At 45.4% G+C, this 12,208-nt stretch overlaps 1 protein-coding gene across 1 annotated transcript in view; it reads right to left on the reverse strand.

The window, feature by feature from the left end:
- The window catches only part of LOC114592407 (uncharacterized), a 73,131-nt gene that overhangs the window by 13,931 nt on the left and 46,992 nt on the right, over positions 1–12,208 (reverse strand). The window contains 1 exon segment of the mRNA XM_077923560.1: positions 4,754–4,776. Within this exon segment, the coding sequence (XP_077779686.1) occupies positions 4,754–4,776 (23 nt within the window).

Below are 12,208 nucleotides of genomic sequence, written 5' to 3' on the forward strand. Positions count from 1 at the left end.
TATGTATGTGCTTGGTTGGTACTTTTATGAACATTTTAAATATATATAAGACCTTAATTTTTTTTATTACATACCGCTCCAGCGGGAAGGTAAATGGCGTTTCTGTGCACTGCGCTGGTTCGCCAGAAGTGGGTTAGTCATGCTGGCCACATGACCAGGAAACTGTACACCGGCTACCTTGGCCAGTAAAGCAAGATGAGCACCGCAACCCCAGAGTCGTCCTCAACAGGACCTAATGGTCAGGGGTCCCTTTACCTTCACCTATTGTCCTCAATAAACTCTTTACTGCTTCACCAACTTTGTTCAGATGGTGTTTTAAGGAAGGGGATCAAGGGTCTCAGGACCTACTTCTTACAATGTATGAAGTAGTTTACGGCAAAAAATAACTCTTCTGGGTAACTGAATAAATTATTTTAATAAATATTTAAATGGAGAGCATATTTTGCCTTCTCATGTTCATGTAAACACGGTTCCACTCCAACCTCACTTAGTATTAAATTGTGGGTGGATATGGCAGACGCCACAGAGATTTCTCCAAGTGGTTGTTTATACTAAGCTGGAAATGAACTGAGCTCAAACAGCTCAGCCGGCCTGCTTTTATAGGCAGCCGGCTGTCAACATTGTAACAACAACAACCCAGGGTTTCCCGCCTAAATTAACTGACATGGACCTGAGTGAAAACTATATACACAATACCCCTGGTGGTCAGGGTGAGAACTTCAATGCATGACACTTAGTCCCCCCCTTCCACCTCAGCGAAGAATTTTTTATACAGAAATCTCCTGGACAGAAGTCTCCCTGTTTCCATTACAGGGAGGGCTCAGCCTCTGTCTACCTTATTGCACACTCATTACACACAATGTCTTTTGCAGCGTCCTGTATTCTCCTCAAAGAAACACTCCAGAGACACAGGAACAGTGACAGGCAGCAGCAGCAGCAGCAGCTTGACAGATTAGCTGGGGATTTTGATCCAGAAAAGGAGCAGAGGGGGAAAGGTTAAGCAGAATCCCCCCCCATGTTGCCCTTAGGTGTGCTCAGTCTTCACCTGCTTCATGACTCCACCTGGCATGAGAAAGGAGGAAGGAGCTCCAGGAAACAGGAAGTGGTCCTTCAACCAGCCAGGACATCTCACCATCACAGACAGATCCAGTCTCCTGCTGGGGAGTCAAGAGTGGCCCTGGGGTGGCAGAGAGAGGAGGGGAAGGGACCAGCGCCAGAAGGAATGGCAGGGCTCCAGATGCTCCCTTGGACCCCCCCCCCCTTTGACACCAAGGGGAGCTCCTCTTCTGGGGCTGAAAGCATTGGCGTGGAGGAAGGGGGGGAAAGGAAACGTTAAACGCACACACCCATGGACACACTAAGAACTGAATGAAAATAGGCCTGGCTGAAGGAATAGCTACTGGAGAGCATAATGTGGGGTGTAGCTGTAATGCTCACCTGCCTCCCTGGACTGGTCTTTTCTTGGGGTCAGGGAGCTGGGGTGGTCGATCAACATGAAGTTCCCAGGTTACCTTTCCTTCTGGTCAGCTATTCCAGCTCTTGTCTCTCCCCCCCCCCATTTATTTCTTTATGGAGGGGCAAAGGCTATGCATTTTGTATAGATGCAACTACAACCCACAACTGGAATAGAAGATAGAATAGATTCCCTCAGCATCTTGCCCCACCTCCCAGAAGGGAAGTTTATCTGGTTAAAGTGTTTGTTTCGGACAGCATTATATTGTATTTCTCTGAAGGATAGACTCTTTATATCAGCAGTAATACATTAACTGGGTTATGAATAGCAGTTTTGATACTGTCAACATGAACTTAGTCTGAGGTTTCAGACATCCCATTTCAATCAAGAAAGATGCAGAAAATACTTTTCCTTTTTTATTCTGGGCACTTGACTTCTTCCATCCTGCTACCATCAAGGCAAACGTTTGGGGCAGATATCCAGGGCCCCACTCAATAGCAGCAACAGGGGGAGGAGGAGGCCCCACAAACATTTCCCACATTTTGAAGTTAAATGATACAAAGCCCCCTCAAAACTGACAGAAGCTTACCAGGGTACCTTTCCTTCTAGTCAGCTATTCAGGCTCCTCATTCCTCCCCATTTCTCTATGGAGGGTCAAAGGCTGTGCACTTTGTATAGACGTACCGTATTTCCCCCTCTATAACACGCAGATATTTTCTCCTAAAAAGTAAGGGGAAATGTCTATGCATGTTATTGAGTGAATGTGTGGTCCCTGGAGCCGACTGGCCTGAGTGCATCACACATTTTCTTCAAGGGTCGTCTTCGTTGCGGTCAGCAGAAGCCAGGGAAGTGCTTGCTAGGAGGTTTGGCCACTCTGATCGCTTGACTGTGTTTGCAGCGCGACTGTGTGTTTGCTAGTGTGTGTGCTTTGTGAGTGTGTGGTTGCCTGTGTGTTTGTTTGCTAGCGTGGGTGCTTAGAGGGAGTGAGTGACTGACTGCTGCATCTTCTCCTGCAATTTGCCTTTTAAAAAAATGGAAGCAGCGGGGCAGTAAAAACCACCTCCGAAAGCCCCATTTCCCCCTTCTAAGGCTGCAGCTTGGCTTTGGGAGCCCTGAACCCCTGCCTTGCTCTTGAGGGATCTTTGAGGTTTTCCCTTTAGCTTTAACCCAGCCCCCTTATTTTACCAGTTTATCTTCATTCTTGGTGTGGTAAACTGATTGCAGGCAGCCACACATGCGTTCGAGCCTCCCGAGAGAGAAAGCGATTGCTTTCCTGCATTCTGCTTCAGGGTCTTACTGCCCACCCCCTTCTGTTTCGTTACTGTGTTTGCTCAAACGGAACAAAGAGCAGAGAAAACCCCTCCCCTCCAGGCAAGCAGAGGGGAAAGCAGAGCGTCCTTCCTTCTACTGTAATTCCTCTCCGTGCTCCGGTGCTGCTGCTGCTGCTGCTGCGTCTAGGGACTTGCAGGCAACATGCAGGTGGGGAGAGAGAGAGAGAAAGAGAGAGAGAGAGAGAGAGAGAGCGCTGGCTGGCTTGGGTGGGTGGGGGAACTTTTGCCTTCCTTTCCTCCCTCCGGTAAAACCCCTCGCCTGCATTCTTAGCCAGCTGCTTCTCCGCACACCCCTCTCGGTGCTCCATGTCCCTTCCCTCCCCACTTAAAACGTGGTTACAAAGCACGGATCCACATGGATCCTCAGGATCTTTGCATAGGGTCACCCCAAATTCAACATCAGATCACATAGCATATCCATGGCTACAGCCTGCACCAAAAAAATCACGCACCCACTGTTGCCTTGGGCTGCAATGGTGCAAAAACGTGGTTACAAAGCACAGATCCACATGGATTCTCAGGATTTTTGCATTGGGCTACCCCAAACTCACCGTCAAATCACATGTCTGTGGCCACAGCATGAAGCACAAAAATGATACATCCACTGTTTCATTTAGAATATTTTTTTCTTGTTTTCCTCCTCTAAAAACTATGTGCGTGTTACGGTCAGGTGCGTGTTATAGAGCGAAAAATACGGTAGTTAATATGAAAGCACAAAACAACCACAAAGAATCTTGAGGCAGGTTACACATTTATTCCAGTTCAGTCTTTGGTTATTGACATTTCTATCCCACAACCCTATCCACCTAGCAGAGTGCCTCTCTCCCCTGCCCCTACAAGCCCATCAATAACATTTTCTGTAGACAAAACAAAAAAAATTCCTTCCAGTAGCACCTTGGTGCTACTGGAAGGAATTTTTTTTGTTTTGACTATGGCAGACCAACACGGCTACCCATCTGTAACATTTTCTGTAGAGACACTGGGGATTGTTCCATGACAGTTGTCACTTGTTGACAATGCAGAAGGAGGCCACCCAGAAGATACCAGATGTTGGTTGTAGTTACCGTATTTTTCGCTCGATAACACGCACCTGACCGTAACACGCACGTAGTTTTTAGAGGAGGAAAATGGGGTGTGTGGAGAAGGAGCTTTTCAGGGAGCTTTTCGGGGAGGAAAAGAGCACTGTTGCTTTAAAGGTATACTTAAGGTATTTGCCCTGTGCCTGGGTTTTTTTCCATTTAACAGTTTGCAGCCTGTTCCTTCTGTTGCTTGTTTTGAGGCAGAATAGATGTGAGCAAGTAAGGAGGACTTGGATTGCTGGGGAGTCGCCATTAGCTGTGTAAAAGCGCTCCTCCTTGCAGCCTTCTACTTTGTTTGTACACGTGGCTACTGGTATCAGTGATAAGCAGCCACCAGCAGGAATAGAATGTAGCACAAAAAAGTGATAGGGGCACTAGGACCCAGACAATGCTCAAATCTATCCTGCCTGAAAACAGCTGAGAAGTGGGGGATTTGCCTAGTTTCCCCCTCTCCCTCATCTCGTGCCCTCCCCAGCCTTTTTTTTTACTTCCTGGTTTTCACTGCGCTCGTGACTGAGAGCTCCAGGTTGGTGTTTTTATTGCTGCTGGTTGCTTAAATTTTATCCTTCCTGATCCAAGCCCTCCTGTGGCCTGCTGTCCCTCTGCAGCCTTATTGCTCCGTTTAGAGCGTGCGCGGACCTTTGCTAGCTGAGGCTGCAGCAGCTGTTGCTGGCTACTTTAAAAGCGCTTGCTTGCTTTGAACCGCCTGCCTCCTCCCAGCTCGCTATGGCTCCCGTCTGTCCCTCTTCCCGTGTAAGCGGCTGTTGCCCACTTTGCTGCCATGGCTCTCCTTCTCTCCCTCCTCCCCGGCTCCTCCGAGCCGTAGGTCGCTTGAAAGCAAGCAAAGTGAGAGCCTCATAGAGCGTGTAAGCGGCTCTCGCTTTGCTTACTTTCAGATAGCCCCTCTTCCTGGCTGTAAAGCAAGCAAAGAATCATAGAATCATAGAATCATAGAATCATAGAGTTGGAAGAGACCACAAGGGCCATCGAGTCCAACCCCCTGCCAAGCAGGAAACACCATCAGAGCACTCCTGACATATGGTTGTCAAGCCTCTGCTTAAAGACCTCCAAAGAAGGAGACTCCACCACACTCCTTGGCAGCAAATTCCACTGTCGAACAGCTCTTACTGTCAGGAAGTTCTTCCTAATGTTTAGGTGGAATCTTCTTTCTTGTAGTTTGGATCCATTGCTCCGTGTCCGCTTCTCTGGAGCAGCAGAAAACAGCCTTTCTCCCTCCTCTATGTGACATCCTTTTATATATTTGTACATGGCTATCATATCACCTCGTAACCTCCTCTTCTCCAGGCTAAACATGCCCAGCTCCCTTAGCCGTTCCTCATAAGGCATCGTTTCCAGGCCTTTGACCATTTTGGTTGCCCTCCTCTGGACACGTTCGAGTTTGTCAGTGTCCTTCTTGAACTGTGGTGCCCAGAACTGGACACAGTACTCCAGGTGAGGTCTGACCAGAGCAGAATACAGTGGCACTATTACTTCCCTTGATCTAGATGCTATACTCCTATTGATGAGGCCCAGAATTGCATTGGCTTTTTTAGCTGCCGCGTCACATTGTTGGCTCATCTCAAGTTTGTGGTCAACCAAGACTCCTAGATCCTTTTCACATGTACTGCTCTCAAGCCAGGTGTCACCCATCTTGTATTTGTGCCTCTCATTTTTTTTGCCCAAGTGCAATACTTTACATTTCTCCCTGTTAAAATTCATCTTGTTTGTTTTGGCCCAGTTCTCTAATCTGTCAAGGTCGTTTTGAAGTGTGATCCTGTCCTCTGGGGTGTTAGTCACCCCTCCCAGTTTGGTGTCATCTGCAAATTTGATCAGGATGCCCTTGAGTCCATCATCCAAGTCGTTGATAAAGATGTTGAATAAGACCGGGCCCAAGACAGAACCCTGTGGCACCCCACTAGTCACTCTTCTCCAGGATGAAGAGGAACCATTGATGAGCACCCTTTGGGTTCGGTCAGTCAGCCAGTTACAAATCCACTGAGTGGTAGCATAGTCAAGACCGCATTTTACCAGCTTCTTTACAAGAATATCATGGGGCACCTTGTCAAATGCCTTGCTGAAATCAAGGTAGACTACATCCACTGCGTTCCCTTCATCTACCAGGCTTGTAATTCTGTCAAAAAACGAGATCAGGTTAGTCTGACATGACTTATTTTTCAGAAATCCATGCTGACTATTGGTGATCACAGCATTCCTTTCTAGGTGCTCACAGACTGTTTGCTTAATGATCTGCTCCAGAATCTTCCCTGGTATTGATGTCAGACTGACTGGGCGGTAATTATTTGGGTCCTCTCTTTTCCCCTTTTTGAAAATAGGGACAACATTTGCCCTCCTCCAGTCTGCGGGGACTTCGCCTGTTCTCCAGGAATTCTCAAAGATGACTGCCAGTGGTTCTGAAATCACATCTGCCAGTTCTTTTAATACTCTTGGATGCAGTTCATCTGGCCCTGGAGACTTGAATACATCTAGACTAGCCAAGTATTCTTGTACTATCTCCTTAGTTATTCTGGGTTGTGTTTCCTCTGCTGAATCATTTGCTCCAAATTCTTCAGGTCGGGCATTGTTTTCTTTATCGGAGAAGACTGAGGCAAAGAAAGCATTGAGGAGTTCAGCCCTTTCTGTGTCCCCTGTTTGCATTTCACCATCTTCTCCTCTGAGTGACCCCACGGTTTCTTTGTTCTTCCTTTTGCTACGAACATACCCATAAAAGCCTTTTTTGTTGCTTTTAACCTCTCTAGCAAGCCTGAGTTCATTTTGTGCTTTAGCTTTTCTGACTTTGTGTCTACACGTGCTGGCTATTTGTTTGAATTCCTCTTCGGTGGTTTCCCCCCTTTTCCATTTTTTGTACACATCCTTTTTTAATCTTAACTCAGTTAAAAGTTCTTTAGATAGCCACCCTGGCTTCTTTAGGCACCTTCCATGTTTCCGTCTCATTGGTATTGCCTGAAGTTGTGCTTTTACTATCTCCCTCTTAACAAACTCCCAGCCATCTTGAACTCCCTTTCCTTTTAGTATTACTGTCCATGGGATCTCACCCAGCACTTCCCTAAGCTTTATGAAGTCGGCTTTCTTAAAGTCGAGAAATTGAGTCCTAGTATGCTTGGCTGCTCCTTTCCGCTGTATAGTAAACTTCAGAAGAGCATGATCACTCGCGCCTAATGATCCTTCCACTTCTACCCCACTAACCAGGTCATCAACATTGGTTAGGACCAGATCTAAAATGGCTGTTCCTCTTGTTGCTTCTCCCACTTTCTGGACAATGAAGTTGTCTGCAAGGGCAGTGAGGAATCTGTTTGACCTTATGCTCTTGGCTGAGTTTGACATCCAACAAATATCAGGGTAATTGAAGTCCCCCATTACTACTATCTCCCTTCCTTTTGCATGCTTGGCCATCTGTTCCAGGAAGGCATCATCTATGTCCTCCGTTTGGCTTGGGGATCTATAGTAAACTCCCACAATGAGGTCACTGTTATTCTTCTCTCCCTTAATTTTCACCCAAATGCTCTCACTTTGGCTTTGAGGTTCTAAATCTTGGATCTCTTCACAGGTATACACATCCCTGACATATAACGCCACTCCTCCTCCTTTCTTGTCTGGTCTGTTTCTTTGAAATAGATTGTATCCCTCCATTATTACATTCCAATCGTGGGATTTATCCCACCAGGTTTCAGTGATTCCTATTATGTCATATTTAGTTTGCTGTACCAGGAGCTCAAGCTCATCTTGTTTATTTCCCATGCTTTGCGCATTAGTGTACAGACATTGAAGTCCATTAATCATTCCCCCATGTCTCTTATTTAAGGATTTTTTCCTCCCACCACTAGGTCTGCATGCTCTTTGCTCCATTCGGTCTATGACATTTGGATGATCATCTTCATCAATTGATAGACTCCTACCTTCAGGAGCACTGTCTCCCTCCCCCACATTAGTCAGTTTAAAGCCCTCCTGATGAGGTTTCTGAGATTTTTTTGCAAAAACATTCCTCCCAACCATTGTGAGGTGCAGCCCATCGCTTGCCAGAAGTCCATCTTCAAGAAACTGCAGTCCGTGATCTAAGAATCCAAACCGTTCCTGTTTACACCATTTGCGAAGCCAGTTGTTCACTTCCACTATTTTTCCCTCTCTCCCTGGGCCACGTCGTTCAACTGGGAGGACAGATGAGATGACAATTTGTGCATTTAATTGCTTCAATTTCCTGCCCAGAGCCTCGTAATCTCTTTTGATCTTCTGGAGGCTATTGCTTGCAGTGTCATTGGTTCCCACATGAACCAAGAGGAAGGGGTATTTGTCAGTGGGTTTTATGATTCCTTGCAGTCGTTCAGTTACATCTTGGATCTTAGCCCCGGGGAGACAGCACACTTCCCGAGACATCTTGTCAGTCCCACAGATCACTGCTTCTGTTCCCCTCAGTAGGGAATCCCCTATCACCACCACACGCCTCCTCTTAGGTCTGGTCGGGGTTCTTCTGTGAGCTGTCCGTTCCAAGGTCGCCTGGACATTCCCTGAGGACTGCCTTTGCTGCTCGTCTTCATATACCTGATCGACTGTAATGAGGGAGAGATCCTCAAATGGAGTCTGCTCTTCGTCTTCCATGGTAGGGGAAAGGACCTCAAAGCGATTGCGTATTTCTAAACAATCAGAGCGAACCCTGGGCCTCCTACTTCTTTGAGTCACGTTTCTCCATATATCTGGCTCCTGTGTTGGTGAACTAGCCACCTTCTCAGGGGAGTCCCCTGTCTCTTCCTTGGTGGAGACGGTGTGCTCTGTTGCTTCCAAGAAGAGTTCCAGGTCTCTAATTCTTTGGAGCGTAGCTACACGTTCCTCCAGTTGCTGGACTTTGTCTTTTAAGAGGGCAATCAACATGCAATTGCTGCAGGTAAAGCTGCCTGCAACCTTTGGCAAGATGGCAAACATTGCGCAGGAACCACAGGCGACTGCAGCTGTTCCCTCACCCTCCATCTTGAGAACGTGTCGTTGGGGGTGACTACAGTGGTCCTCTCAACAGAAGCCCTGCCCCCTCTGACCTTTGCACAGAGAGAGCAGCTAAACAGCCACAAGAAACTCACACAAGAAAACCCTTTTTGTTCCTTCTTCAGCTGCTGCCCTAAAACTCTAAAAGCTAGAGCCGTGCAAAGCCCTGCCCCTGCAAGCAGCTCCCGCTTTGCTTGACTGACTCTGATCCAGTGCATTCGCTCCGTAACACGCACAGGCATTTTCCCTTACTTTCTAGGAGCAAAAAAGTGTGTGTTTTGGAGCAAAAATTACAGTAAATCTGCCGCAAAACAACAACACAAATGGAAGTGAGCTGGACGAACTTGACAAAAAAATAGGATTTTTTTATTTTTATTTTTTTAATATCATATTTATTGAAATTTCCTAAAAATCCAAAAAAGAAAAAAAGAAAAAAGCAAACATTTACATTTAAGCCTTACTTTCAATAACATCTTTCCAGGACTTCCCCACACCTCCCCTTCTTGTATTCCATTTCCATTTGTTTAGTTCAACAAGTTCTTATCCCCAATTTCTGACCTTGTTATATTTAGCCCATTATTCAATTTAGTTCATTTTATAAAGCCACTTTTCCTTTATAATCCAGTCTTTAAGCATTAGAATCTTTTTCTAAGGTCGCCCCCAATTCCCTTCCACGAATTCCCCTTTTTTATACTCATAACAAGACAAAATAAAGAAAAAAGAAAAGTTTAAAATATAATTGTACACCCTTTGGATTCCCAAACTCCATCCCCCCTTTCCCGGTTTCGATCCCCAATGTCCATCAGTCTATCTGTTATCAGCCTGGAGACCTCACGTCCGAGGCCCTTAATTCTCTCTCAGTTCCTCTTTGCCGGTTTTTTGGGTAGTCCTTTATATCAAGCACCAAATCTCGGAGAAGCTCTGTCTCGAAAATGTCCATTTTTCTTCCATCCAGACCTCTATATTTAAAAGTGGAATTCAAGCCTTGTTTCTTAATCCTTTTAAGTCTGAATGTCCCAAATGCTCCAACTTCCATCTTGCTCAACTTTGTAATCCATAGATCTTCAGATCTCCACACCAGGAGATCTCTCCAATCCTCATTGTCCAAATCAAACCAAATTTTCATGATCCAATTCTTGTTTTCCTTTATGTCCTTCCTAACAGGCCTTTGGCCTTCCTTGATCTTCTGCGGCAATGTGGCTCCTCCTTCATTCCCTTCCAGATCCTCATATATCTCTTGTTCCCTTTCATCACATTTCTCAGGTTTCTTTTCCTGCTCAGCTGCAAAAACTTCTAGTTCCACTACAGGGGCTTTTGGTTCAGAAACAAAAACTTGAGTCAAGTCCTTTCCATTTTCAATAGATATGTTTATTGTCTCCTTCAGTGTAAAGACCCCTGTAGTCAAAATATTGCTTTGTTGTTGAAGCTTTCCCAGGAGATAAAAAGTCCTGTTCAACTCAGTGAGTATTTTTCCACTTACAGCCATTCTTGCAATGTCCCAAACCCCCTCTAGAGGGATTATGGTTACTTAGTATCCTTCCAGTTCTAACCCAAAAGTCAGACTAACTTGTTATTCCTTGTTTTCAACAATTATATCCAAATTGTATAAAATCTAACCAGCAAAGGCACCAGAAACAATGTTCTCTTTTTATTCCCCAACTTTGACAGCTACTTTGACAGCTGTCAAAATCTTTTGTATCTCTTCAGCAGGCTCTCTCGCGAATCACTCCCGGTTCCCGGGGGGTTGCACTTCAGCTCTCAAAATCAACTCTTATCCTCCAGCAAATTTACTTGTACTTTCCAGTTGTGAAATTAATAACTTTATCCAATAAAGAAAAGGTTATTCTCTCAACCTTAGTTATCTAGTCCTTGCTTTAAGTTGTTTACAAGGCGGGGAGATGGACTTCCTTTTTGCATCTTCCTCGATCGTGCCAAATTCAAAGTAGAAAATTTTCCTTTTAAGTCAAATTTCCGTATTACTCATGGGCTGTTGCTTTTAATCCAAATGTTCAAAGGAAGAAGTCAGTGCTCTCCGTCCATGGCATGCGGCTTCACTCGGCAGGGGAAGCAGAGGACTCTCAGCACCGCGCCGCTCCCCGTCCCCCATTCCGTAGCCTTTAAAAAGGCTCCTTCGCGGGTCGGGGGCGCAAACGGTGCCCGCCGAGTCACCAAGTCCAAGGGCTTCTGCGCCCGTGGTTTTTGAGGGTCCCTGCGTCGCCGGCGCGGCAGGACCCGACCCCTGCTGAGCAGATTCCCTCCGGAGCTCGGAGGGAATCCGCCATTAGACGATGGCGCTAACCCGGAAGTCAATCAAAAATAGGATTGCCACAAAAATAAGAGAAAGAATAGAAATACTTAAATGCCCCTATTAATATTAATGAAATTAAAGAAGGAATTGTGACTTCTAAGAATGGTAAAGTCCCTGGTCCAGATGGTATTTCTTTAATGAATTACAAAAAGTGGAAGAGACCATATTACCGGTGTTAGAAAAAATAATGAACTAAATTTTAGAAGGAGGACAAGTGCTAGAATAATGGCAAGAGGCCCTAATTACATTGATACTGAAATATGGATCCAATTTAGAGTAAATTAAAAATTATAGACCAATCTCACTTCTAAATTCAGATTATAAATTATCTGCAAAAAATTTAGCCAATAAATTGAAAAAGATCCTGGCAAGCTTAATAAAGAAAGATCTGTCAGGCTTCCTGCGCGGAAGACAAATTTACAACAACGTAAGATTGGTAGTAGATACAATAGAATACCTAGAAATGAGACCAGATAAAAAGGCAGCCAAGATCTTGGTGGATGCGGAGAAAGCATTGGATCATGTTTTGGGGGCATTCATGCAAAACACTTTGGAAATGATGAGTTTGGGTGAGAAAATATGTAGTGGTATAAAAGCGATTTATAATTCCCAACAGGTCAGACTAATTATAAATGGTGAAACACCAGAAGCTTTTAATATCTCTAAGGGAACAAGACAGGGCTGCCCTCTTTCTCCTCTCCTCTTTATCACACTTCTGGAAGTGTATTTGAAAGCAATAAGAGCAGACCCTAGAATAGAAGGAATTAAAGTTTGACAAAGGGCCTATAAGGTCAGAGCCTTCGCAGGCAATCTAATAATTAAAACAGAAAACCTTCTAGAGCAGCGGTTCTCAACTTGTGGGTCCCCAGATGTTGTTGGACTACAACTCCCATCATCCCTGAGCTCTGGCCTTGCTAGCTAGGGGTGAAGGGAGTTGCAGTTCAGCAACATCTGGGGGCCCACAGGTCGAGAAACTGCTCTAGAAAGTACTATACAGTGGTACCTCGGGTTACATATGCTTCAGGTTACATAAGCTTCAGGTTACAGA

This window comes from Podarcis muralis, chromosome 2 (genome assembly GCF_964188315.1).
Source record: "Podarcis muralis chromosome 2, rPodMur119.hap1.1, whole genome shotgun sequence".
NCBI lineage: Eukaryota > Metazoa > Chordata > Lepidosauria > Squamata > Lacertidae > Podarcis > Podarcis muralis.